At 57.3% G+C, this 26,864-nt stretch overlaps 2 protein-coding genes across 16 annotated transcripts in view; one reads left to right on the top strand and one right to left on the bottom strand.

The window, feature by feature from the left end:
• The window catches only part of MADD (MAP kinase activating death domain), a 40,149-nt gene extending 32,483 nt beyond the window's left edge, over positions 1-7,666 (top strand). For 10 of the 15 annotated variants that reach the window (XM_061201729.1, XM_061201717.1, XM_061201720.1 and 7 more), the window contains 6 exons: positions 1,380-1,544; positions 1,790-1,862; positions 2,000-2,106; positions 4,305-4,374; positions 6,202-6,248; positions 6,592-7,666. In XM_061201729.1, the coding sequence (XP_061057712.1) occupies positions 1,380-1,544; positions 1,790-1,862; positions 2,000-2,106; positions 4,305-4,374; positions 6,202-6,248; positions 6,592-6,696 (567 nt within the window). In that variant the 3' untranslated portion in view covers positions 6,697-7,666. The remainder of the gene's footprint in view (positions 1-1,379; positions 1,545-1,789; positions 1,863-1,999; positions 2,107-4,304; positions 4,375-6,201; positions 6,249-6,591) is intronic. The other 5 variants (XM_061201727.1, XM_061201730.1, XM_061201728.1 and 2 more) reach the window with 1 other exon arrangement.
• Positions 7,441-26,604, bottom strand: MYBPC3 (myosin binding protein C3). Its single transcript, XM_061203761.1, has 33 exons — positions 26,580-26,604; positions 25,171-25,437; positions 24,480-24,593; positions 24,309-24,401; positions 24,079-24,227; positions 22,998-23,115; positions 22,462-22,510; positions 22,217-22,246; positions 21,988-22,041; positions 20,704-20,721; positions 20,272-20,435; positions 19,246-19,378; positions 18,975-18,977; positions 18,731-18,855; positions 18,545-18,650; positions 18,284-18,450; positions 17,763-17,928; positions 16,843-16,949; positions 16,713-16,742; positions 15,679-15,818; positions 15,348-15,428; positions 14,482-14,641; positions 14,061-14,165; positions 13,783-13,971; positions 12,556-12,690; positions 12,190-12,357; positions 11,356-11,444; positions 11,034-11,229; positions 10,639-10,778; positions 10,281-10,440; positions 10,043-10,179; positions 9,575-9,761; positions 7,441-7,550 (listed from the first exon to the last, which is right to left on the bottom strand). The coding sequence occupies exons 1-33, from the start codon at positions 26,602-26,604 to the stop codon at positions 7,441-7,443; spliced, it is 3,915 nt and encodes a 1,304-aa protein (XP_061059744.1).
• Between the last annotated feature and the right edge of the window lie 260 nt (positions 26,605-26,864).

A 26,864-nucleotide genomic window follows, 5' to 3' on the forward strand; every position in this document is an offset into this window, starting at 1 on the left:
CCAGTGAGACATCCAGATAGAGAGAGGTCAGGACTCAGGAAGACAGGTCTCATATGGAGAAAGATTTGAGAATCATCAACGTGGTCATAATTATTATTATTATATTTCTTAAATCATAGTTGTATTGTTGTTATAGCAGCTAACTCCAGGGTACATTCTATGTGCCTGGCTTTATTCTAAGAATTTCTTTTTAAATTTATTTAATTAACTAATTTATTTATTTTTTGGCTGGCATTGGGTCTTTGTTGCTGTGTGCAGGCTTTCTCTAGTTGCGGCGAGCGGGGGCTACTCTTCGTTGCAGTGTGTGTGCTTCTCATTGCGGTGGCTTATCTTGTTTTGGAGCATGGGCTCTAGGTGCACGGGCTTCAGTACTTGTGGCACGGGGGTTCAGTAGTTGTGGTTTGCGGGCTCTGGAGCACAGGCTCAGTAGTTGTGGGTGCACGGGCTTAGTTGCTCCACGGCATGTGGGATCTTCTCGGACCAGGGTTCGAACCCATGTCCCCTGCATTGGCAAGTGGATTCTTAACCACTGCGCCACCAGGGAAGTCCGATTCTAAGAATTTTGTGCACATTAACTTATTTAATCTTCACAGTAACTCCATGAGGTTACTACTATCCCCATCTTACACACGAGGAAATATAGACAGATTAACTTGCTTAAGGTGACACAGCTAAGTAAGGAGACAGCCTTAAATCTAAATCCAGGTAGTCTGATCTGAGACCTGTGCTCTTACCCATCGTGCTATAATGTCTCCACCATAATTGAAGGCATACGAACAGGTACGTCCACCTGAGGGAGAATGTTGAGCAAGAAGAGGATGTGGAGAACTTTGCCTTTTAGTTTATATCATCCTGTGTAGTATAATTTTTTTTTTGCAATAAGCAATGTCCGTGTGTCACTTGTGTAATTAATTTTTGAAAAGATTTATGCAGAACTAGAGCCGAGCCAGGATTAGAAAATGTGTTGGTTCCATTTTTTTTCTCCTTGGTTAAGTCTGCCCTAATTCCCTGCCTTTGTGCTTGTCAATAGCAATGATTCCTAAGGTTGTAAGGTGGAGGCATAAGATATCCTCTGCGTACTTTAAGTCCAGAACACGTAAGAAGTAATGAACACTGACTGAAGTGAAGTGAGCCTCCTTCCTTGCCCACAAGTTCCTTTCAATGGCTCCTCCTCTGTCAGTAAACCTTCTAGTGGACGATGTGTCCAGCAGTTCAGTGTTTGTGTCTCCATGTAAGGAAGACTGAGCACAAGACAGAAAACCTGACCTTGGGATGCTCCTAGGACCAGTTGTCCCATCTTTCCCCGTGGGGAGCAGCGTGCAGTGTGGCCTGGGGTGGGAAGAGACCAGGGCCACCGACTGCCCCGTGCGCCTCTGCAGGTGTGTGACGACTGCGTGGTGCTGCGTAGTAACATCGGGACAGTGTACGAGCGCTGGTGGTACGAGAAGCTCATCAACATGACCTACTGTCCCAAGACCAAGGTGCTATGCTTGTGGCGTAGAAACGGCTCTGAGACTCAGCTCAACAAATTCTATACTAAGAAGGTACCCGTGAACTCTGTGTGCGTTGGGGGTTGGGCGTTGAGGGAAAGTGCGGAGCTCCTGCAGGGAAGTTAACATTCCAGAATCCACGCTGGAGCCCCACTTTTGCCTCTGGCTGTGGCGTGGAACACGTAAAGCTGTCTCCGAGGTCCTGGCATGGGCCCAGGCCTCCAGCAGCCATTCTAGAGCAGAGGGTGGGGAGCCGGGAGAGCTTGTATGACAGGACAGCTCTCCCCACTGTGCCGCAGTGTCGGGAGCTGTACTACTGCGTGAAGGACAGCATGGAGCGTGCTGCCGCCCGACAGCAGAGCATCAAGCCCGGTGAGCAGAGGGCGGCTCCCTGGGCGCGCGCCTGCTGTTGGTTTTCGTCCGTCCTGAGCGGTGGAGGCCCGACAAGGGGGTCAGGCCGCGGGACGCCCCACCTCCCAGTTAGCTGATGACCTCCTCCCTCGCCACAGGGCCGGAGCTGGGTGGCGAGTTCCCCGTGCAGGACATGAAGACTGGCGAGGGTGGCTTGCTGCAGGTCACCCTAGAAGGGATCAATCTCAAGTTCATGCACAACCAGGTAGGTGCAAGCGGCAGCACGAGGCTTCCCAGCCCCGGTGTTGCATCTGCAGTAAGGATCAGTGTCCAGGTCCCCAGTGCTTCCCCAGAGAGCGTGCGAGAGGCCTCCGGGGCTAGTGAGAGGATCGGAGCAGCTGGACCGGAGAGAGCAATCAGAGGGGAGGGCGCAGTGACACTGGCAACCACCTGGAAGGTGCGGCAGGGAGCCTGTGCGGGGGAGGAGGGGAGAGAGAGGGAGCCATGGTGGCCCGGCTGCCCCTGCCCATTAGACTCAGCACAGTGTGAGTGGGAGCGTCTCACTTGGCCCTTCTTCGCACAGTGTCCGCCTTCCCTTATCCCAGGGTGTGCTTTTGCTTGGTGGTTTTGCTTTGAGAGTCTATACCGGCTGATCCCCTCGCGTGTTTCTGGTGCGCGTGAAGCGCGCGCGTGTGCGTGTGTGTGTGTGTGTGTGTGTGTGTGTGTGTGTGTGTGGCTTGTGTCTGTCCCATCTGGAGTGTGTGTGTTTATTTGCCTTTTTTTTCCTGCCGATTCTTCTTCCTATTCTTTTCCTTCCTCTGAGCGTCCCCGCTCTATCGCCTGCTCCACAGGCCCCACTCCCCTTCTTTTGACTGGGGAGCACTTCAGGATCCATCTTGCCCTCACTGCGACTCCACCATAGGAGCTGACTTTTTTCTCTTGGTTCTAACACAGCGTTACTTTCTCTCTCAGTGGACATTCCTTAAGCTAATTCCTTTCTGAGGCCAGCGCACCACCCCAGGTCCGCGCCCAGCCCTGACTCTTCACACAAGTGCCTTCCCTTCCCCTCCCCTGACGTGCTGGTTCGTCTCCTTGAGGCCCTGAGCCAGACCCGAATGTGCGAAGCACCACGGCCCCTGGCCAGGCAGCAGACACTCAGAGGCAGTGAACATCTGGACTCTGGGGCTTCCTCCTACCACTTGCCATTTTAGTTCTCCTTCTTTCAGGAATCCAGCTGGGCAACTTGGTGCGATGGGAAACAGCTGCCCAGGCTTCCTGGCAGTATACTTGCAGTAGTATATTTACTATTAGTCATAGTAATATATTAAATAGTATACTTAAGACCTTAGGGTCCACCCAGAGAGGGGTTTACTTAAGTACTTTTCTAGACTATGAAGGTGCCAGCACTTCTCGGGGACCAGGCTTCTGACTGCACTTTAGGGCTGTGGCCTCCCCTGATGCCTCACCTTCTGAAGAAGAGATCTCATTAAATGACACCCAGATGCCCTCTTTCCACTTGGTACACCCCCTTTGGAGTGACCTACCGTCTAACCGTTACAAAGTATGTACAAGCTGGCCTGTAGTTTAAGGCTTTGCCCCAGAAGAGAGATCCTGAAGAGAGAGAGGAAGTCAAACCCTGACTGATGATGAGATAATGGCCTTGGGGTCTATCTTCTACCACATAACAGTCAGCTGGAGTTGAGGAAGCGTTGGACCCCCGGTGGAGTTCTGCAGTGTGGGGTAACAGATGGGAAAAGCATGGTCTTTGGAGTCAGGACGTACTTGGATTCGGAGCCCCACTTCGTTATCCATGGGCAAATCAACTTTCTGATCCACGGTGTCCGCATCTGTACAGTGAGGGCGATACTGTATCCTGTGTGTGCCACGTAGATGTAAGGACAAACAAATAGTATTTGTAGAACTCCTAGTAGGTGCTCACAAGTGGTTGCTGTTAGTACCATCAATCACCACATACTCTTGGGAGAGCCTGAATCCTGTTTCAAGGAAGATGCCAACACCTCCCTCCCAAGGACAGTCTGAGGGGAGCTTTGCGCCCGTGCCAGCCCTCTGCGCCGGAGGAGGATGCATGGAAGGGTAGAGAGCTGATGGGCTGAGGGGGGACCCCTGGGGCACAGTGTCCTACAAGCACTGCCCTGGGCAGAGGGTGTGGGCAGGCAGCCCAGGCCAGCAGAGGGGCCTTTGCGTTGGCTTTGACGGTTAAAACTAACACCTTCCTTTCTCTCCCATGCTTTCTCCTCCGGCCAGGAGCGGAAGGTACATGCCCTTTCTGCTGTCTTCGCTTCTTAGCGCTTTTGAGTTGTGTGTGTGTGTATTCTTCCATCCTCCCTGTGGGAAATAGGTTTTCTGTGTGGGTGGGGCTGTAGCTGGGAGAGTGGGCTTTGCGGGGCAGTGGGGGAGCCTCTGGGCCTTACCCCCCTCCCTCCCTCCCTCCCTCTCTTGCAGGTTTTCATAGAGCTGAATCACATTAAAAAGTGCAATACAGTTCGAGGCGTCTTTGTCCTGGAGGAATTTGGTAATTACACTATTTTGCTCTTAGGTCTGGACTCACATGGCAGTAACTCAAACCTCGGAGCTCCAGAGAAGGGACTAGAGACAGAAGAAGAGCCTCTGCAGAGAGGTCAGGAGGAGCAGGAGTGATAGGGAGGAAGAGGGAGTCCTGACATGAGAGGAGGGAGGAGAAAGGAAAGCTAGTCGGTCGGTGGCTGCCTGAGAGTGTGCCGAAGAGCAGTGGCTTAGGCGCCGGGCTTAGAGATTAGCGCTGGTAGTGAAGAGGCTCCGCAAAGCAGTGCCACCTTCCCTTGTTTGGCCAGCTGGTGGGGCAGAGCAGACGAGCCATTCCCTAGCTCTGCTGTGTTCATGTCGCCTGCCTCGGTCCCTCTAGCAGCCCAGTGCTCTGTCCCACCACCCTGGGGCCACGCCAGGGTCCATCGAGCCTCTGGGCTGCAGGAGGGCGTGCGGCGGTGCAGGCAGGCTCACTCTAGGGGGCAGGCAAGCCTAGTGGCCTCAGAGGCAGAGGGCAGTGGTAGCTGGAAGCCGGGAGCTAGGCTCCCCCCAGCCAAGCGCTGGCTATGAGTGGTGTCTGGGTTCTCACCCTGGGGCTTTGAGTTCCTGCTGTGTTTGTGCTTCATTCTTTCGTGCCCCTCATCGCTGCTATGAAAACCTTCGTTCTCCAGCAGGTAAAGTGACCTCGCCGTGCTGCCTCTCCCCAGGCCCCTGCCTTGGGCCCAGCGGCGGGTGGGCAGGCTCCCTTCGCCCAAGCCAGCTGCTCACATCACCAACTTGTCTCTTCCCTTCTCTCCCCACCCTCTTCCTTCCCAACCTCCTCCACCCTCGCGCTGGCTCACTGGTTCCGAGTTTTCTCCCGTGTGCTCCTTTCTCTCTTCTGCCAGAGAGACGTTTGGGGGAGTCTTCCAACTCAGGAGAAGGACCTGGGCTCATTGCTCTACCTTTGATGAGTTTATTCCCTGTTAACCCTGGGGCCCCCTGAATTCTACCTCCCAGGGTCAGAAGAAGGTGTGGCCAACTCTCATCCTACCTTTTCTGGCCCCCAGGGGATGCCACACCCCCTGCTCCCAGTCTCCAGGGGCCATGATGATGGCTGAGGCTGGGGGACCTTACTCCTTCCTCTGGCCAAGCAGAACCCCTGCATGGCTGGGGCAGGGGTGACTCTTAGGTCTTGCATTCCGGGCTGTGGACATGTGTGTATTTTGCCTGATGCTCCCTGTCACCTCCCTCCCCGGGTGCTGTACTCACCTGTCTCTTCTGCTCGGTGTGTCTGCTCCAGAGCCCTCTGACGCTCTCCCTCACACAGGCAGGCCTGGGCCTCTCCTGCCATCAGGGAAGGAAACTTCCAAGTCTGGTGGGTTTAGTATCATGCCATTTCTTCATCCAGCCTCAGGACCCTCAGTGTAGGGGCTGGGAGTACAGGGAACGTGTTTAACTTGACCAGAGCGTGGGGCTGGTGACAGGGGTGAGTTCTCGGGTGTCTCAGCAAGGTGAGGCACAGGCTAGAGGCAGTGCTTTCCTCCCAGCCAAAACCTGGGAATATCAGCTGTGGTCCTCGGGCCCTGGATGGTAGCAGCGACCTGGCTGGTGAGAGACTAGCCTGCTCCTGTGCTAGGGCTCTCCAAGTCGGTAGAGTCACGGCCATGGAGCCAGGGGCCACTGCAGACCTCAGATGTCAGGCTGAGGAGGCGGGGCCAGTGTCCTCTCACCCGGCCGGCCGGGAGGCCCAGAGGGGAAGGGGACCCTGGTGCCGGGCGCTGCCGCCTGGGGGAGTGTGGCGCTATTGCTCTTAGTTTTGAACTTTCTGTTTTGTCTCTTGCCCGTCCGGTTTTAGTTCCTGAAATTAAAGAAGTGGTGAGCCACAAGTACAAGACACCAATGGTGAGTGTGCCGACAGGCCAGTCTGCGAAGGGCTCCCCGGGGGCGTTCCAGCAGGAGTGGGGTGGGCCTCTGAGAGCACAGGGTGAGGGGCAATTAAGAATGGTTGAGAAGAGAATTTAGTCTAGATGCCAAAGATTCAGCTGGAGCTGAAGCAGGTCTTCAGCCTGGGAGAGACACACATGCTGACCCCTCCCACAGGCCAGCTCTGGGGCCTCGCTTGGGGCTCTTTAGTCTGGAGGGCTGAGCCCAGAGTTAGGGCAGGAGTTTCCCAGTTGGCAGATCTCCACGTGTGAAGATGTAGGAATCTGCGTGACGTTGATCTGGCTGGTTTTCTCTCCTCCAGGCCCACGAGATCTGCTACTCTGTGTTGTGTCTCTTCTCGTATGTGGCTGCTGTCCGTAGCAGTGAGGAAGATCTCAGAACCCCACCCCGGCCCGTCTCTAGCTGATGGAGAGGGGTTAAGGCTGCCCCAGCCCAGGGGCCGTCCCTTGCCTCTCGCTGTTCCCAAGTGCACGATGCTGCTGTGACTGCGAAGCGGGTGATGTGTGTGTGTTCTCTGCAAGCCCCCTCGCTGAGGCTTAGATGGGTCCCAGTTCTGTGTGTCTCAGTGTCTTCGTGTGTCTCACAGGGCTGAGCTAGTCTCGTCCAGCTTTCTCTCCACCCCCCAAAGACCATCCTCCTGTCCCCTCAGGGCTCAGAAGTACGTGTGTGTCTGTCTGTTGGGCCAATGGCTTCTAAGAACTCGGAGTACAGGCCAGTGCGAGCCCACTATTACGTGTCATTGAGACATTTGTGTTGTAGTTTCTCGTCCTTGACATTATAACCTTCCAGAGCAGGACTTGGGCTCTCCGTCCTCTGTGATCCGGCACCACTAGGTGCCTGGAGCAGTCCCACTATGGGGAGTTGAGGGAAGCTTGAGGCTTGTCCCCCCAGACAAGGGGGGGCGGTGGGGAAAGGGAGGGAGAGTCAAGGGGCAGCAGAGCGAGTGGCAACCTCCCTGCTTCCTTAGTTCCTCCCTGCAACTTCCAGGCAGTTCCCAAGCTGGCAGCGACTGCCCATGGGCACAGGCCTGGCTGTTGCTACCGTGGTCTCCACCACTGCAGTGGGGCTGCACTGACGGCTGCTGTTTGCTGAGCAGCAGTTTCCTCGTGGTCCGCCTGGCCTTCGGCAGGGAAGAGCAAAATGACTGGGGCTAGGAGAGTCCCAGGGACCACAGGCTGCCACGCCCAGGAACCTGGTGGTGTGGGGAGAGGCCAAGCTCAGTACCCACCTCTATGTCTGCGGGTAGCATCGCAGCACTGGCTGCCAGGGGGAGAGAGAGCCTGGGAGTGAGTGGGCAAGAGATGACTGTAAATATTTCAGCTCCACATTATTTATAGAAAATGTACAGATGTGTGAATGTGAAATAAAGGTCCCTAACTCCCCTTGGGCTCCTGGCTGCCATGCGTTAAATGACGTCTTCTCTCAGCCTGGGCTGAGGAAGGCTGACCCTGGACTCGAAAAAGGCACCTTTGGCCTGAAGCAATCAGGGAGGTGAGATCATGCCCATCCAATCTCTGGTGGGCTGAAGGCCCCGCTTCCCACCCCTCTGGCCCAGTGGAGCTCACCATGCTTCGTGTGCTCTCAGAGAGGCCCCATGGGAGGGGCCTTCCCAGGGCCCCATCAGAGGGCTGCTGTGCTATGAGTTGGTCACTAGAGGGAGCAGCCAAACAGGGCTTTGACACCTAAGCAGAGATTTAGTAGTAAAGGAAAAACCAAGGCCCGGGGTCTCAGCTCCCGGTGCCCCTTACAGGTGTGGTCCAGAGAGGTGTTTGTTTGTTGTGACTCCGCCAGAGCCTCCCACGGGGCCTGGAGCCCAGGGCTCTGGGCTCTTGGCCAGGAGTGTCTTGGGTTGGGTAGAACTCCGAGAAGCAACCTTGGACCAGCCTTCATGGAACTTCTATGCCATGGAGAAACCACTCCCTGGGCAGGAAGGACCCTTTTCACTCTTATCAGGGCACCTCTGAGAGCTGCTGGCTTCCTCCTCCCAAAAGGAAACTGGTGATGGGATTTTGGCTCCCCACGGGGGAAGGAAGAGCAGAGTAGGGCCCTGGCCCTTACACCTTCCTGGTTCTCAGAGCCTTGTCTAGACAGGATCACTCTCTTCCTGTGCGATATGGGTGTGGATGGGCAGTGGGTTTTTTGCCCAGTGGGACCCCAAAGCAGCTGGTACTTTCACTCCAGGCCTTATGGGCACAGAACCACTCTGAGGTTAGCACTGCCCCCCATCCAGGGTGCTGTGACCATGGGTCACCAGGACAAAGATGGGAGAGCCTGGAGATTCTGGTTCTTTTGCTAGTAATACACTTTCCTCTGTCACAGCTCCTCAGTTTCCTCATTTGAAGGTGGGGAAGACTGAGGTTCCTTCTAGTATTAATGTTTTATGAACTTAGTATCCCACTCTGGTCCTCATTTAATTCATCTGGGAGAAAGAATACCTGCCTTCAGTTGGCTCTCAAGATAAGTAAATTTTCCTGTTTTTTTTCTGAAAACAAGCATCTTGGACAAGAAGAGTCAGTTCTCTGTGATTGCACTGATCTTTTATTGCCCTTACACACTGAGAAAACACGGCAGGCCAGAGAGGCCTGTCCCCAGCCATCATTTCCTGAGCCCATACGCTTTTCGCCCCAAGGATCTGAGGAGCTTCCAAGTGGAGCTCTGACAGGTTAGCCTGTGCGGAGTGCCCCCCATGCCTGCTCATCATAACTATGCTGCCCTACCGGGGCTCCCCCAGCCCAGCTCCAACACACACACTTGCACACACATCCAGCAGCAGAAGGTGGCTTGTCCAACTTCCTTCCAGGCTCCTGGTACATGGGTTGGCTCCAGTTGCACCTGTGACACAGGCTCCCTTGTGAATGAGCTGGACTGAAACCCTACTAAGAGCCACCTGCACCCCCATTTCTGGCTGGCTGCCCCTGGACCAAGGGCCAGGGCTCAGCCTTTGATTTGGGCCCTGGGTATCAGGGTGATGTGGAGTACATACCTGGCCATCCCCAGGGAGCCAGCCTGGTCACTGAGGCACTGCAGGAGAGAAGGAGGCCATGCCATGCATGTGTTGAACCTCCCAGCACTACGTGTTCCCCCCGCCCCCAGCCTTCGGGAAGGCTCAGGCAAGCAGCTCTGGCAACAAAGTCCAGAAGCCAACACCATCTGGACATGACAGGGTCATTGCTCTTTCAGCCAGAGCAGCTGCTTGGGCCAGGACAGCAAAGCGAAAGCCCAGAGTCCCAGCTGGCACCTGGCCTTTGCCACCACCCCAGGCCCTAGCCCAGCGGGTTCCTCACCTCGCACTTCCAGGCGGCACTCACACTGTGCCTCGCCTTGCAAGTTGGTGGCCCTGCAGACATAGACGCCCCCGTCGAAGGGGCAAGGCTTTCTAATCTCCAGGGTCAACACTCCCTGCTTGCTGAACATGCGGAAGCGGGCGTCCTTGCCCAGGTCCAGGCCATTCTTGAACCAGGAAATTTTGGGCTGTATATGGGAAGGAGGGAGATCTCTCAGGTTGAGAGAGGACCTGGCAGGAACCTAGGGAGACTAGGCATTTGTGTTTCTACTCCGGGGATCCCACTGGAGTCCCAAACTATGCCCAGGGCCGAGTATCAACAGGGAGCCAATGAGGAATGCCAAGGCCCTGTTCAGGGAGGGCCCTGATACCCAAAAGTGGGGACAGGCTTGGGGGAGGACTGCTTGAGGTGGGGGCCTACGAGCCAGGCCTCCTGGGTTGGCCTGGACCAGGGCCCAAAGCTCCCTACCTTGGGGCTACCCCGGACAGCACAGCAGAGGGTAGCGTTGTAGCCGGCAATGACCGAACGGTTCACCAGGGGGCGGGTGAAGCTTGGGGCCTCAGAGAAGTCCAGGGCCTTGTAGTTGGGTGACTCATACATGATGCCTGTCGGTGACAGAACTTGGTACCAAGAGGGCCACACCTAGCCAGGCTCGCCCCCCTGCCCCAGCCCCTGCCCGCGGGGGGTGGGAGTGAAGGTACAGCACCTGGTCTAGGGATAAAGACAGGCTCCTTGGTGGTGGCGGCTCTGTCACTGGGCCCCACCATGTTATGGCTGAAGACCCGGAAGTAGTAGCCATTGCCGATGATGAGCTCTGACACCACACAGTAGGTGCGGCGGTAATGCTCCAGGACAGTGAACCACTCCTGGGGTGGGGAGGAAAAGTAGGGGGGTCTCTGGGGCAGGCCCTACTTCCTGCCAGGGGCCTCTCTTGGGTACCCCTGGTGTCAGCACCTTCCCTGTGGAGGGAACCAGTCTAAGGATATCGGGGAGGGGCAGCTGGGGCCCAGGTCTGCCAGGACCCAGAGAGGGTGCGTGCGGGGGGCCCAAGCCCCCGGGCTCACCATGCTCTTCTTGTCAGCTTTCTGAACCGTGTAGCCCCAGAGCTCTGTGTTGCCGTCATCTTGGGGTGGCTTCCACTCCAGAGCCACATTGAAACCCCATGCCTCAATGACCCGGATATCCTGGGGAGGACTTGGCTTGTCTGCAGGAGACAGACCCAGTGGGAAGCCCAAACCTCCTGACATCGCCTGAGTGTGAGTAGGGGACGCCAGGCTCCAGGGGCCCCCTCGCCCCTGCCAGGACCTGGCCTGCCATCTTCTGCAGGGGCTCTGGGCATCCCAGAGGCGGGGCCCCAGGCCTGGAAGACGAGAAGCTCCAGGTTGAGCCCTGGGCCCTGGCAGCCCAGCTCAGGGACTGAAAATGCTCGGACTCAGAGGGAAGCCCCAACGCCACGTACCAACGACCTGCAGGACCAGCTCGGCCTTGTCCTCCATGCTCTCGATGCGCAGAGTCACCTGGTAGGTGCCCGAGTGGGCGAGGTGCGCGGCCCGGATGAACAGGATGGTGTCCGTGGGGCTGTTGCGGATGCTCACCTCCTCGCCTGCCAGTGGCTGTCCCTCTTTGGTCCAGGTCACCTGAGGCCGGGGCTTGCCCTGTGCGGGAGGACAGCTCACTCCCGAGCCTGGCTCTCCCTACCGGCCACTGCCCCAGCCTCGCTGAGACATCTGTCTGCTGGGCACGGACAACACACGGGGGGAAGGGAAGGGGGCCAGCCGTACCTGGAAAGGAATGAGGAGGTTCACGGGCTCTCCGACCTTCTTCTGGATGGTCTGGCGAAGATGTCTGGGTAGCTGGAGCCGTGGCCGCTCTGTGGGTATGAGTGAGGGGCTCGGCGGGGGCCCCCACAGCCGCAGGCCCAAGGAGCGCCACAGCGCCCTCCGCTGGAGGCAGGGCCTGGAGAGCCGCAACTAGGAAACATGCCGCCTGCCGGGCACTCCTCTCCTTTAGCTCCCCAACCCCAGCCCCAAAGGTTCCCAAAGCTCCTGCTTCCACCCGAGCCTCTCCACACTGCTACAACAGGCAGGGATCAGAGAGAGTGAGGAACTTATCTGAGGTCACACAGCTAGCCAGTCATAGGCCAGGATGCAAACCTAGGCTTTTGGACTCTATGCCCCCTGCTGTTTCCATCCCAGTTTGCTGCCTCTTTCCACTCTGAGAACCAATCCTTAAAGGACTGACTCTTTGTTGGCAAAATAATGGAAAGTGGATCCCACATGGGCCAATCTGACAACAAGCGACCTCACTGCTCAGTCCTTAACACATGGACAATACCTACCTGTTGGAGCTCAGAGACCCACAAAACAGAGCTCGAAGGTGATGGTACAATGACCTACATTTTCCCTGGTCCAGAACTGGGGGTTGACATGGAAAACCAAGAGGGAGGCCCTCTCTGCACATCTGGCCTGTGGCATGGGTATAGGCACCGACCCCTCCTGTCCCTGCCCAGCATTTATCCCCTCCAAGCAGGGTCTCCCTGACTGCCCCCACCTCCACTGGACCCCAAGGGCCAGGGTGCCAGTGGCAGGTCTCATCCCTGCACGACGGGCACTCACGCAGTATCTCCTGCACCGTCACAGGCTCCTTGGTGGTGACAGGGGCTCCAGGCCCCGCCACGTTGTGAGCCCGCACGCGGAAGAGCAGCCGAGCCCCCGTGGGCAGGTCCTTCACCAGCAACGATGTGTGCTCGGTCAGCCCCTGAAGGGCAGCCACCCACTCCGAGCCTGGGGGCAGGGGTGGGGATGAAGAGGCAAGGCCATGGGCAGTGTCCGCATCCTGCCGCCCACATCCCTGGTGGCCGACTGGGGCCTCCACTGCAGACAGGGGCCCTGCAGGGTGACAGGGACCTGGCCTGGCCTGGAGGGCAGTTCAGAGAAGGGTGCTGGGAGGCGGAGGGCCCAGGGCTGGGCTGGAGCACTCACAGCCATCCCGGCAGTACTCCACGCTGTAGCCGTCGAGGCCTCCAGCTCCTGTGCGCTCTGGGGGCCTCCACTTGAGGGAGACGGTGGTGTCAGAGACATCCTCCACCGCCAGGTGGCTGGGCTCACTGGGGGGGCCTGGGCAGAGGGGAGGCCAGAGAGGGGTCTGAGCGAGTCTGCACCAGCCAGGGCAGCTGAAGGACCACAATCCAAGGAAATCCTCCCCCTTCGACTGGCTTTCAAGCACTTTGAGAAATATTTCAGCTCCCTTAAACGACATGTCTCTAGATAGGCTTACAAACAAACACACACCCAAGCAGCATCAGCAATTACAGAAGAGATCTAAAAAGGAAAAGACACCCAAAAACAACACCAACATGCTTAGAAAGAGCCACTTTTGTCAGATGGTGTAGGAAATTCTATAAATGTAATTTAAGAAAAAACTGGCCTTAAACATGGAAATTTCCTGACCCCGTATGAGTAACTGAGTTGACTAAGAGCTGAGAAAACCGGAAGTCAGTTCCTAAAGAGAGGCCTGGCCCCTTCTCCCCAGAGGCACCCTCTTCCTGCCATCTCACCAAACTGTGTCCCCCTCCCCTGTCTATGCCCCACCACAGACAGCCACCCTCCTCCCCCCGAGACTCACATGCCCCGACAGGGACAGGTGTCCTCGAGAGTGCCACACCCTCGGTGTCTGTTCTACCTTCTCAACCTCCATTATACGGATGTGGAAACTGAGGCATAGGGGAAGACGATGACTCCAGATATCCCTCCTAGGGATGAAAGAGCTGGCTCTGCAAACCCCATCTCTGATTCCTGGTCCAGGGCCCTTTCCGAGGGACCCAACTACCCTCACCCTCTTCCCTGGTTAACAAATGCTGGCTGAAGGGACTGGGCAACAGGGAACAATGAAGATTTACTGAGCTGCTGTATGCCAGATGCTCCACCTGCATGATCTCATTTCATCCTAACAATTCTATGAAGTAGATATTGTCATTATCCCCATTTTATAGATGTGGAAAGTGAGGCTGGAGAGGTGTCTCAGCTCCACCCCCTGCCAGCTGGTGACCTCGACAAAGTCATCTAACTTCTCAGAGCCTCACTTTCTTCACCTGTGAAATGAAGGTGATTAAAGGAGACCACGGGTGTAAGCGCCACCCAGAGAGTAGCTGCTATTACTGGGGCCCCTGAACGGGAGGGCGTGGGGCGGGGCAGACAGGGCAGGCTCACCAACAGGCATGAACGGCTGGGAGGCGGGGCTAGGCCTGGACATGCCCACTGCGTTGACGGCATAGACCCGCATCTCGTAGACCACGCCCTCGATCATGCACCGCGCTTCGTGACTCAGCTCCCGCAGCAGGTCAAAGTTCAGCCGCATCCACCGGTAGCTCTTCTTCTTCTTGCGCTCCAGGATGTAGCCTGGCGAGGGGAGGTGGGAGCTCTGGTCTAGAGCGTAGGCACCCCCGCACCCCCTGCCCTGGGCTATGTCCCCTGTGCCCTCGGCTCACCTAGGACTGGCTGCCCACCATCGTAGGCAGGGGGCTCCCACCGCACCGTGCAGGAGTCCTCGCCCACGTTGCTGATCTCTGGGGCCGCTGGAGCATCCGGCACATCTGGGGGGAGGGTACCCACATCAGCCCTGCCCGGCCGATGCCAACGTTGCCCATCCCCACACCACCCCAACCAACAGGCTTCCCCCACTGCCCCCAGAGCCTAAAACGATCTTTCCAGAATGCAGTTCTGATCACATCACCAGCCTGCAAACAACCTGTTACAGCTCCCCACTGCCCATATTCACCGGTCCCAGTCCCAACCCTCTCTATGGATCTAAGAATGTGGCCCACAGTGTTTGTTTAGAGACTAAATGAGTGCATGGATGGGTCCTCCCTGGTTGCTCCTGTGGCTTCCCCACCTGGGCCCCTGCCTCACCGATGACCTTGACTGTGAGGTTGACCTGGTCCTCGCCCACGGGGTTCTTCACCGTGACAACATAGACGCCCTCGTCTTCCTTCTCTGCTCCCTCAACGGTGAAGATGCTGCGGTCCTTGGTGGTCTCCACTCGGACCCGGCCCTCGGTCTCACACAGCAGCTGGCGGGGGAGGAGGAGTTGGGCGGAAGGACCCAAGTCAGAACCAGGGGCTTCTGCAGCCTCTGCAACAGCTGACAGCCCTGAGATGGGAACGGAGCTCAGTGCTGGGTCTGCTGGGGAGACACAGCCTGTGTGGAAACTGCACCCATGTGAGCATCTAATCCAAGACCCTTTCCTTACCACCTGCCATGGGCACAACACCAGGGCAAGGGTCACAGGTTCTAGCTCTAGCTCTGTCATGGAACTTTAGACAATCGCCTGTCCGCTCCATGCCTCAGTTTTCCTATCTGCTGAATGGGAATAACATGACCTCACAGAGCTATTGTGAGGATCCTGAAAGACCTCAGCTGGGTAGAGGAACCAGCAGTGAGTTGGGGACGAGAAGCTGACCTGATTGGTGCCCCTGCAGCTACTCCTATTGAAAAGTGCCAGGGAACCCACTCCCTTGCTGGGAAGAAGCACAAAGTCAAGGTCAGCTCAGGAAGACAAGAGCCAGGGAGCGCCCCCAGTCAGGAGGACTTCCTGGCAATGTTGAAGGTGTGAACGTGTGTCTGTCTGGGGCGTGAGGGCCCCGTGGAAACCCTACCAGGGGCAGAAGCACAACTCCTGCCAGATGTGGCACCTTCACAGAGACCTCACCTGAGGGTGGATACCACATGGGCAGAAAATGACTGAGGGCAAATGAGCCACCTTCAGCCTCACTCACCTTCTTGTCAAATACCCACTCATCACTGGCACCTGAATCCCCTGATGCATCGAGGGCTGGCCCTGCTGGGACCTTATTCCCCTGGGAACAGAGCAGGAAGGAAGGTCAGAGGGGAAAGAGGGTCTGGCTCAGCCTGGAGGGAACCCCTGCCAAGCAACCCCTACCCCTGTCTCTCCTTTGCCCACCTCCCTGACCTCTCAGCCAGCTGAGCCTCTGTGCTCCTAGTCAGTGGCCAGGGCGTGTACATGTGGGGTGGGGAGCAGGTCCCAGCATACATTAGTCCCATGCACCCATTTTACAGGTGGGGAAGTTGGGGAGGGATCCACAGTACCTTTGTGATGGTCTTCTGCCAAATCACAGTAGGAGCAGGGTCCCCGGAAATAGGGACATCCAGGCGTAGCTTGTTCCCAGCCACCACCACGATGGTATCCGGCACGCGACCTGGGCAGTCCAGGTGGATCTTGGGAGGTTCTGGCAGGGAGATAGCACAGGTCAGCGAAAGAGGAAGGGGCCTAAGGCCTATGAAAGAGGGGAAAGCTAGAAGGAGCACATGCCCCTGGTTGTTTTGTTTTTAATTTATTCTACTGAGGTATAGTTTGCACAAGCTAAAATGCCAAGACTTGAGCATACAGCTTGATGAGTTTTGACAAATGTATACACCCTGTGTACATGTATACACCACCCAGTCAAGACCTAAAACATTTCCATCTCCCCAGGAAGTTTCCAGGGAGGTTCATAACATCAGGTCACCTAGTGTAGCATTTCTCAACTTGTGTTTGGGGGAACACCAATGTCTTCCTAGAAAAAAAAAATTTCCATGGACAATTAGGAAACCCTAGGTTAAACAAAGTTAAGCAGGATTTTTTAGAGCCTTTGACATGCTAATGCACCTTCTAAATCAACAAGAGGTTCCCAAACTTATTTCACCATGGAACCCTTGTAAAATGGAGTATCATATTAAGTGAACCCTGTTTGGAAAGCCCTGACCTACAGCATGCCTCAGCCTGGACTATTCTCCTGAAATTAGGATCCTACACAGTTTAATCTAAAAGCAGGAAAGGTACTTCTAAAAGCAGAAAAGATTTAATAATAAAATCTCACCTCTGTGATGTCATTTGAAAGCTCACACACACCATGTCAGATCATTGTTCCTACCATCCCATAGGGGAGCCACTTCAGGATCCCCATTTTAGAGGTGAGGAAACTGAGGCTCAGAGAGACTGCAGTTGGCCCGTGGTTGTGAGTGGCAGAGCTGGGGCTGGGCCTCAGGGTCCCCACTCTCGGTTCCTTTCTTCCCTCTGCTTGTGAGTGGAAGGGAGACACGGGCAGGGCGTGGGAGGCAGCACGCAGGGGCCCAAGACTCACCCTGCCTAGGCACGAAGTCAATCTTGACCTCTGCAAGAGATGCAAGAGCAAGTCGCACCAGGGTGAAGGCAGGGCCCACAGCAGCAGGGCCCAGCGGCAGGGGCCCCCATGCCCCTCAGCACCCGCTCACCCATGAAGTGGAGCTTGGCAGACAGGTTACAGGCAAAGCCTTCTGGCACAAAGCTGTAGTCCGCCTCGTCTGCGGGGGTGACGTCGTCCACGGTCAGTCTGTGGACCCTGCAGGGCAGTGATGGCTCAAGGGACCCTGCTGGGCCACGCACTCCTGGCCTCACCGGACACCCCAGCCAGGGCTCCAGGGGGCCCTCACCCCACCCTAGCTCAGTGGTGTTCTAAAGTGCTCTCTTCCTCTATGTTTGAATTTTTCAGCGCCCTTGCATGCTTTCAGAGGTAAGCAGTGTAGACGTGTCCCCTCGGCTGGGCCACTGGAGACTGGGCAGGGGCTGGTCTCATTAATCTCCGTGAACTTGGGCCCAGATGCTTGGGGCATGAGTAAGAGAGTGGGAGAGAGTGAGGGCCCCTGGCCAGAGCCGTCCTCCAAGGCCTCCTACTCTGCCCTGGTCACGAGTTGGGGGAGCGGGAGGGGGGCTCCCACCCTGTCTGTATCTCTCACTGCTTCGTCTTTGTCTCTGTCTCCCTCCTTCTCTGTCTCTAATGGACTCTTCTTCTCTGTATGCGTCTGCCTCTCCATACTTCTGTCTGTCTCTCTCTGTATCTTTCTTTCTGTCTCTGTCCTGATTCTGTGTATCTGTCTCTCTGTTCATCTGTTTCTCCCTCTGTCTCTCAATCTCAGTCTGACTTTGTCTCTAGTTCAGTCTCGGTCCTGTCTCTGCCTGTCTCTTTCTGTTTATCTCCATCCATCTGTCTGTCTTTGTCACCAATCTTTTTCTCTCTCTGTGTCTCTATCTCAGTCTCTCTCTCTCTGTGTCTGTTTCTCTGTGTGTGTCTCTCCCTCTGTCTGTCTCTCTCTGTCAGTCTCTGTTTCTCTCTGTCTCTCTGTGTGTCTGTCTCTGGCACACCCTGCACACTCACCGCCCGATGTGGGACACCTTTATGCGGCTGTCAGGCACCAGCTCCTTCCCGTTCTTCAGCCACACGCCCCGCACGTTCTCATCCGACACCTCACACTTGAACACGGCCTGGTCCTTTGAGCCTACCGTCAAGTCCGCGATGCTCTGGTACACCTCCAGCTTTTTCTCTGGGGGGCATAGGGCAGAGCCAGTGAGCTGGGGAGGGTGTGTGTGGGCGTGAACCCCTGCGGAGATCCCTCGGGCTTGTGAAAACACATGAGTGCAATGCATGTGTGCCTGTGACGGTGCCGTGGACAAAAGGAATCTCATGTGTGCCGGGGTGGGTGACACTAACCAGGCCCATGTGAACCGCCACATACCCTCCAGGTGGTCACCTCAGCATCCCCATTTTATGGATGAGAAAGGTGAGGCCTGAGGTGTCAAAGTGACTTGTCCAAGGCCATGCAGGCCTCGATCCCGGGTTTGCCCAATTCCCCTACATGGCTGGGGGGCTAGTGCTGAGGGGGCCTCCCAGGGCCTCACCCTGAACGATGAGTTCAGCCAGAGCCTGGCCCCCACTCGTGCGCAGCGCGTAGCGCCCAGCATCCTCCAGCGTTGCCTCGTTGATGATCAGGTGGTGTCTCTGGCCGTCCTTCTTGAACCGGTATTTGAAGGTCTCCTCCCGGGTCAGTTCCACCCCGTCCTTCAGCCTGGCCAGAGGGTGGGCAGTAAGTGCCAGGGCCTCCTCTGCGGATGCCTCCAGGTCCCTGGCCCCGCCCCGAGCCCCCCGCCTCTGGCACTCACCATTTGACCTGGGCCCCCTCCTCAGACACTTCACACTCAAACTCCACTCGCTGTCCCACCATCACCAGCTGGTCCTCCAGGGGACATGTGATCAGCACGGGGGGCTCTGTCAAGCAGAGAGAGCACGATGGATGGGCCGCTCTGTGGCCCCCCTCCCCTCTCAGGGTCTCAGGGCGCCAGGCCCACCTTTGACAAAGAGCTCGGTGCTGCACTTCTCGCTGCCCACCACACACTGGTAAGCCGCGTCGTCCGCCAGCGAGCATTGGCTGATGGTCAGCATGCGCTTGGCGCCGACGGACTCGAAGATGTACCTGGGCGGGGCCGGGGTGTGGGCAGGAGAGCCATGGACGCACCTCCTGGGCTCTGGGTGCCCCCTCAAACTGCCGTCGGGACCCCCGTGCCCACACCCCAGGCCTTCCAGGAGCCTTACTTGCTGTGGAGCAGAAGGGGCCATTGGAGCGTCCCCGATGGGAGGCACGAGACCGAGAGAAAATGAGCAGGGAACACAGCCGGGAAGAAACAGAAAGGTGGGGAGTTAGACCCAGAGAGAGAGAGAAATGGCGGGAGACAGAGAGACAGGGATCCAGAGCTGGCCAGAGAGCATGGGTGGAGGGAGAGGCAGGGAGAGCACGGCCGGGGAGCAGCCCCCGCAGGGCCCCTCCTCACCCTGCAGTGTCCCCGGGTCCCACTCCCACCCGCACCTGCCGCTCATCTGGATCTCCTGTCCGTTCTTAAGCCACTTGACCTCGGCGTCGGAGTCAGCCAGCTCCACGGTCAGCCGGATCTTGTGGCCCTTGCTCACCTGGTAGGCCGGCTGCAGCTTCTTCTGAAAGGCTGAGCGCTTCCACCCCTCAGCCCCCTGCTCCCGGGGCTGGCCCAGCGAGGAGGGCGAGGTCCTGCCTCTCTCCTCCTCCTGCCTCCCCACGTCTCTCTCCGTGCCTCTGCTGTGACTCTGTCTCTTTACCCCTGTCTGTCACCTCCTTGTCTCTCTGTCTTTGTGTTCCTCTCTTCCTTGGGGTCCTCTTCACCTGCTCAGCTCAGGGATAGGGTCCGGGGCTTTCCAAAAAGACAGAAGCTTGGCAGGAGAATGGGTGATGGGACAAATGGGCCTTCTCCTCTCCACTCTGTTTTACCAACAACCCCCGGTTTTATGCCCTCCTACCAGGCGCCTCCGCTGTCCCAGCTCAGTTTCCGGGGCTCCTTGTCAACCCCTTGATGGGGAAGGGCTGGCCTGAGCCCTCTCCTCGGACCCGCCTGGGGGCGAGGGGCGCTAACCTGCACCCACCTGTTCTGTTTGCCTGTGAGGAAGATTATCCAGGCTCTTCTCTTCGCGGGTCAGGGGTCTCTGGGCTAAACTGGCTTCTTCCCCTTTTTTGGGTGTGGGGAGAATTAAGCAGGCTTTTTTTCCCCAAGCCGGCTAGGGGAGGAAGAGGCCGCCTGGCTTTGGCTGGGGGAGGAGGGCTGGCCTGGGCTCCGTCCTCTGCCTGTGGCGTCTCTGGGCTAACTTGGCCCTTTTCTTTTTCTGTGCGGCAAGGTGCCAGCCTGGGCACTCCTGCTTTTTCCCCACACGAGAGGGGATTCACCTGGACTCTCCTTTCCTGAGCGTCTCTGGGCCAAGCTGGACGCAGCTTTTTCCGTGGGCACGTGCGCGTGCGCGTGCGCGCACATGCGTGCGTCTGCGCAGGCGCTCACCTCGCCCTCTCCTCTCCCTGGCAGGCATGTCTCACCTGTGCTCTTCTTCTCCTCCCGCCTCATGCCCTTGAGCCGCTTGAGCATGCCTCTCAGGTCGGTGATGCCGTGCTGGAAGGCGATGCGCTCGTACTCTGACGGGGGTGCCTGCCGCAGAATCTCCCACACATCCTCCTCCGCGGGTGCCTCCAGCCTCGAGTCCCTGTGTCACGCGGTCCATGTGGCGAGGCCTCAGGGCAGGCCCCATGGGCAAGACAAAACTGCAGCCCCCTCTCCTCCCCTCCCAAGCGGAAGCTGACCCTGCCCCTCTGCCTCTTCCCTTCTGGTGGGACAGCTCGAGCTGGAGTGGGTCCTGGGCCAGTGCTGGGGCTCAAGGGGGCTTAAGGCTTCAGTATGGGGGGGGGCTGGGACTGGGAGGTGCTCCTGGCTGAAGTAGGGGTGACAGGTGCAGAGCTTCATGGGGCACTCACCGTGGGGTCCGGAAGCTGCTGCTCCAGGTGGGGAAGAAAAGCAGTGGACACATTAGAGGTGTAACAGAGAAGAACAAACCTGACTCCATATTGGATCTATTCCTTTAGCTCTAACCCTTGTGCTGTGTTGCCTGTGCTTGGTCATGCTGGCTCTGCATCTTTGTAAAAGAATGTTGCCTATGGCTCAAACTATATATGATAGCCCATTCTCAAGGCTTTGCCTCCCAGGCTTGACCTTTAAAGGTATATAGCACTTTTCATTTGTATAGAGATAAAAAATTACAGAACAGAAAATAACATTTGTCTTGTTGGAGGTTTACAGGAACATTGTGACCAGACCTACATGGCCGGCTGCAAGAACAAAGGATTCCACCAAGAAGTCTGCAATAACCAGCCACACCCCCTCCCCTTTTAGTAGAAAAGAAGCCTGAATTCTAACTTGGGTAAGGTGGTTCTTTGGGACACTCATACACCATCTTCTCGGTTTGCTGGCTTTCCGAATAAAATCGCTATTCCTTGCCCCAACACCTTGTCTCTCGATTTATTGGCCTGTCGTGTGGCAAGCAGTATGAGCTTGGACTTGGTAACGAAGGAATGGGTCATCCCTCCATGGACCGCAGCCTGTGGGTCCTCACCTCCACCCTCTTCCCTGCACTTACACCTCTCCGTTTACAGGGCACATGTGGCCTTGTTTATTCCTCCTGAGCTCCGACAGGTGGGTATCAGGAGAACCCGAGGCTCAGAGACTCTCCCCAGTCAGTAGGGATCCTCACCCACGTCAATCTGATCCCCAGCCCTGTCATCTGTCATCCGCCCTGGCAGGGATGGCTACAGGGTCCTGCCAGTGCCCTGCTGCCCCAAAGCACTTGACCCCGATGCTCATTTTCTGGGCTGCAGCAGCATCGGCCATACTGCAGGGTCCAGGAGAGGTAGGGACAGGACACTGAGGACACAACTCAGTTGCACTGGGCTAGGTGGGCAATTCCTGAGGCTTTGGAGCCTTCTCCCAGCTTCTGGGTCCCCAGAGCCTATTGAGATGAGCTATCGCAGACTCAAGTGTAGGATGGTCATGGGAACGGTATGAGGATGTTAGTTCACAGGATGTAACTTTTGCTGAGCCCTCTGACTCTTCGCAACACCTGGATTGTCCCATTTGATAGACAAGGAAACCAGCTCAGAGAGGTACAGTGACCTGCTCAGGGCCACACAGCTGGAAAACCATGGTGCCAGAATTTGAAACTGGGCCACGCCACCTGCTCTGGGAGCTGCTACCCAGGGGCTCACCTCTTCCTCAGCAGCGAGCTGAAGTCCAGAGTCCCAGCATCCTCATGGCCGTCACTATGGAGAGGAACCCCCATAAGGCCACAGTTGAGCCAACTAGAAGGGGTTTGGGAGCAGGGGGTGGGGTCGTGGTGGGGGGATGGACGTGAGAGAAAGGGACACTGGCTGAACGGCTGCTCCCTGACCATCTCAGACCCTCGGGGTCTTTGTACCGGTGGGTAGGAAGGGGTACCTGATTCGCCGACCACCTCCAGCCAGGCTCCTGTGGGGGTTAGACTCAGTTTCTCACCTGCCCAGGGGAGCTTACTCTCTTCCATCCCCATCCTCTTCAGCCTGGCCCTCCACATCACCCCAAGCCCTGACCCCCGTATCACGCCCCCATCCTGGTCCCCCGACATTACCCCTGGCCCGAACGCCAAGGGGCCTCAGACCCCAGCACCGGCCTCCCCCAGGCCCTGACGAGAGGTGGCCACTCACGTGCGGCGGAAAGCTGATCGGAGGTCCACGTCCCCGGGGCCGATGGCCTCTGGGTTCAAAGAGAGGGATGAGTCAGGGGAGGAGGCTTCAGAGGGGGCCATCCCAGAAGCCCTGCCCTGGGATCTCCTGGTGTTGCAGACCTGCCCATCCATGACCCCTTGACAGTGGGCATCTGCCCCAGGACCCCATCTTCTCAGCCTTTCCCAGCCAGGGTTGAGGTACCAGGGACGTGGGGCAGTTTATCGTTCCCAATACCTTTGAGGTGGTTCATCTCCCGCCCATCTATCAACTCACCCTTCACCTGTTCACCTGTGCCAGGATCCCAGACACCAAGATGACTAAGACCCCAGATGAGATCTGGGCTCAAGCCCCACCCCAACCCTGGAAGCCTCGATGGGTTTCTTTCAGTATTGGGCATGTGGTCAGTGGTTGCATGGCCAGGGCTCAGCATCCTCAGTATTGGGAAGTGGAGGCAGGTATGGGGACAGGACCCATGGGGAGCCCAAACCCAGAACAGATGCCAGAGGGCCCCTTACCATGGACGGTGAGGTTGAAGTTGCAGCTGTCAAATTTGTCCTTGGTGGACACCTCACAGCGGTAGCCACCAGCAAAGGTGGCCTGGGCATCTGTGATGTGCAGCTCAAACAGGTAGACCTGTGGAGGTGAAGTGTCAGGGGAGACTGGAAGCGAGGAGATGAGGCCCTTCACCCCTAAAGGAGACTGTGGGTGGTTAAAGGCCACTGACTTTCTCACCCCTCAGGGCTTAAATTAATCCATACAGTTTTGTATAAATAGAAAAAGGGGCCCCTTCTCAAGATACATTGACTGCCATCTGCTGGTACAGGGTGGTGATAAGATATAAATCAAGGGTGGCTACAAGGCAAATGGCATTCACTTAAGATGAGGCACTTTGGGGAATTCCCTGGTGGTCCAGTGGTTAGGACTCCGTGCTTTCACTGCAGTGGGCCCAGGTTTGATCCCTGGCTGGGGAACTAAGATCCTGCAATCCACGTGGTTCGGCCAGAAAAAAAAAAAAAAAAGAGGCACTTTTGTTCAGTGCACAGCCCACACAACTGTACATGTCTACCCTGCCCTGCCAGACGCCCTCGTGCCTGGGCCGGGACTGTGGAAGAGTGGGAGGAGCAAAGGCTGGGAGTCAAAGCACAGGTTCTAGGCCTGGCTCTGAGTGACCTGGGACCAGCAACAATAAGCTCTCAAGCTTTGGTTTCCTTGTCTGTATAGTGAAGAATTGTTATGGTTGATCATTGAGGGTCCCTTGAGCTCTGATACCCATCCATCTGGGGCCTTTACACCCTCACTGTCTGGTGCCCCCCAAGCCTTATTTATGCCCCCTTGAGACTGTCATGCCCTCCGAGCCCCCCATGTCCCACAGGTCCCCTGTGCCTCCCCATAACCCTCCTCTGAGCCTCCCCATGCTCCCTGTGTGCCCCTGGCCCCCCAACCAGCTTCCCAGGCTCCCCATGACCTTCTTTGCACCTCCTCTGTGCCTCAAGTCTCATGGTGCCCCTTGCCTCTCTGTGCCCCCCATGCCTTCCAGGGGCTCTCCAGGTCCCCTTTCCATGCACCCCCATGACCCCCGTGCCCCGCAGCTCCCACCTTGCTGGTCCGGTCATAGCTGTCATGCAGCTGCAGGTGTTGCCCCACCTTGCTGCTCAGGTCCACCCACTTGCCCTTGAACCACTTGACTACAGGTGGTTTCAGGAGGCTAGCCCCGGCCACGCGGGCTGAGAAGGTGATGCTGCCACCTGCAGGAGAGGGGTGACAATCGGGGATGCCCTGCTGCCTCCCTCCCCACCTCACCCTGGGTGCAGCAGCCCCACACTCACCCGCGGTCACCTCGCCATCCTGTGGCCTCATCACAAAGAGGCCGATGGGATCGTCAGGGACACTGGGTCCATCGGGGGCTGCTGAGCTTGACCCTGTGGACAGAGGCCTTTGAGACCTTCCCTGGGACACCCCCATCCACTGACCCAGCCTCCCTGACCCGCCCCTCTCACCTTCAGGAGTCGGGGAGCCTCCTTCCACTTCAGTGGCTGAGGCCAGGGCTTCTCCAGGGGCTCCAGGAGCCTCAGCAGGGGCGGGAGCAGGGCCTGGCACAGGCTCTGCCTTCCCTGGAAAGGATCAGATGGGGGGTCGTGGAGCAGCTTCTAACCAGAGACCCCCTCCTCTTGTCCCTGGTCCTTCCCGTCTTTGCAGTGTGTACAAAGGTTCATTCAGCCTGCCTCTCACCTTCTCCTCACCCTCACCAGCCGTCTGTGCCCACATTCCAGGGGGTCGGCCTGAACATCCCTCCACTCCTTCCCCAGGCTCTGGTCTTGGTCCAGCCCCCCAGGCTGGGCTGGGTCTCCCTCCACGCCCATAAGCTCATGGGGCTTCCCTGCCAGCACACACAGCCCACTGAGTTCCCATCTGCGTGGGCATGTCCAGTGGGAGGGCAGCTTATGTCTTATTCATCTCTGAACTTCCCCCACCTCCGCAACGGCCGTGACACGCCAGGGAGCCACGTAGGGACACTCAGAAAGGTCTTGCTACAGAAAACGGGAAAAGTCCATTGCTGGCTGAGGGCACAGCCGAAGCAAAGGTAAGAAAGTGGGAAAACATCTCCTGCACTCTGGTCGAAGGAGAGGTGGCGGGGCTGCCCCTGCCTCCAGTAGCTCCAACTTCAGGGAAGGCTGCCCAGGGTCTTACCTGCTTCTAAGACCTTGAGGTCAAACTTGACCTTGGAGGAGCCAGCGATGACTGCATAGGACCCCTGGTCGGCAGAGCCCACGTCCCTCACTGTCAGCGTGTGCCGCGTGCCCTCGGCTGCCAGGCCATATTTGTCACTGGCACTGATGTCACTGCCTGCCCGCTGCCAGCGCACCTTCACTCCTGCCCGCTCTGTCTCGGCCTCGAACACAGCAGGGCTGCCTGTGGCCACTTCCACTGACCGTGGCTTCTTGTTGAAGGCGGAAACTGAGGGGCAAATGGAATCTGCAGGGGCCCCTGGCTTGACCATGCACACCACCCATATAGCGCTTCTTATTAAATACGATGATAAGCAGTTTAATGCATCACCTCATTTAATGCTCCAATGGCTCTATGAGGTAGGTGCAGTTATTATGCCCATTTCTCAGATGAGGACTCCGAGGCTCAGAGAGGTTAAGTGACTTACCCAAGATCACATAGCCAGTAGGTAGGAGAGCCAGGCCTGTGGTCCAACCTCCATACAAGAATTTTTGCTAGGTGTGTCCCTGGATACCCCACCCTCTCAGTCTGTGGAAGCCCATCCCCCTTTCACCCCACCAGCTGGGGCCCTTGGCAAGGGACCAGTACTCTGCCTACTTGGACGTGGCTAAATTTGTCCTCTAAGGGCTTCAGGCTATCAGCAACCGAGATAAGGCTGGCCTGGGAGGGAGCTGGGGCTGGGGAGATGATCCCTGACATGGACAACCTTGGTAAGGGCACAGGCCAGGACTGGGGCTCTGGGCTGTGACTTTCTCTGCCCTTGGCTGGGGACCAGGGGCCTCTTGACCATCCTCTCCCAGAGCAGAGGGGCTGCAATACCCCACTGCGGGGGTCTTGACTGGTGTGCGGGCCACAAGGGTGCAGGCTCATAAAGCAGACACTCTCAGAGCTGGAAGGAACCAACCTAACCCCTCTTTGTATAGATGGGGAAACTGAGACCCAGAAGGGGAGGGACCTGTCCAAGAGCATTCAGGAAGCCTGGCTCAAGTCTAGAGTCATCCTGGGGTCCTTCCTTCAGCAGCCTTTTCCCAAAAGGCAAGCCCAGGCTTAACCTTGCTGCAGGAGATGGGCATGGAGGCAGGGAAGGGGTCTTCCTGCGTCCTGAGAGCGGGGTGATGGCCCACTTCCTGCCTTGGCTCTCTCCCACTCTGTGCCCCTGACCCTGGTTTACTCTCACTCTCATCAGAAGGATGAGAAGGAGAAACTGAGAATCAAAAAAGGACCCAGGAGGACGGTGCCCCTGTGCTGGGGCTCAGAGGCCTCGTCCTCATCAACCCCCTCAGGAACTCGCTCCTAGGCCCGCCCCCAACTGCAGATGTCCCCAGCCCTCCCTGCCCCACGCTCAGCCCCAACCCCAGGCCTGGAGCTACCTGGTTTCTTCCCTGGCTCAGGCATCTTGGGAGAGGTCACACCAGGAACTGAGCAGGCACGGGCCACCGAAAGAGAATCTGAGCAGGGATCCGTCCCCCTACTATATAAGGGGCCACCCCCTCCCCAGGCCCTCCTTATCTGCACCCTGCCCAGCCACCTGCTAAATATAGACAAATTCCAGAGATCAAGGGCTCTCCAGGAGAACATGGGACCCCATCGTTCCTGGCTGGCCCCGTCCCCTCCCCCGCCAGCCCAATATGACAGCTTCTGCCCCCCAACCCTCA

The sequence above is a fragment of the Eubalaena glacialis genome, chromosome 10, assembly GCF_028564815.1.
Source record: "Eubalaena glacialis isolate mEubGla1 chromosome 10, mEubGla1.1.hap2.+ XY, whole genome shotgun sequence".
NCBI classification, from domain to species: domain Eukaryota; kingdom Metazoa; phylum Chordata; class Mammalia; order Artiodactyla; family Balaenidae; genus Eubalaena; species Eubalaena glacialis.

Excerpts from the sequence above, each read along its gene's own strand:
- MYBPC3 (XM_061203761.1), bottom strand. The coding sequence starts at position 26,604 with ATGCCTGAGCCAGGGAAGAAACCAG. Across the intron at positions 22,247-22,461 it reads CGATCAGCTTTCCGCCGCAC|GAGCCTGGCTGGAGGTGGTC; the intron begins GTGAGTGGCCAC and ends TAACCCCCACAG. Across the intron at positions 14,642-15,347 it reads AGTGGGTATTTGACAAGAAG|CTGCTGTGTGAGACCGAGGG; the intron begins GTGAGTGAGGCT and ends CTCCCCCGCCAG.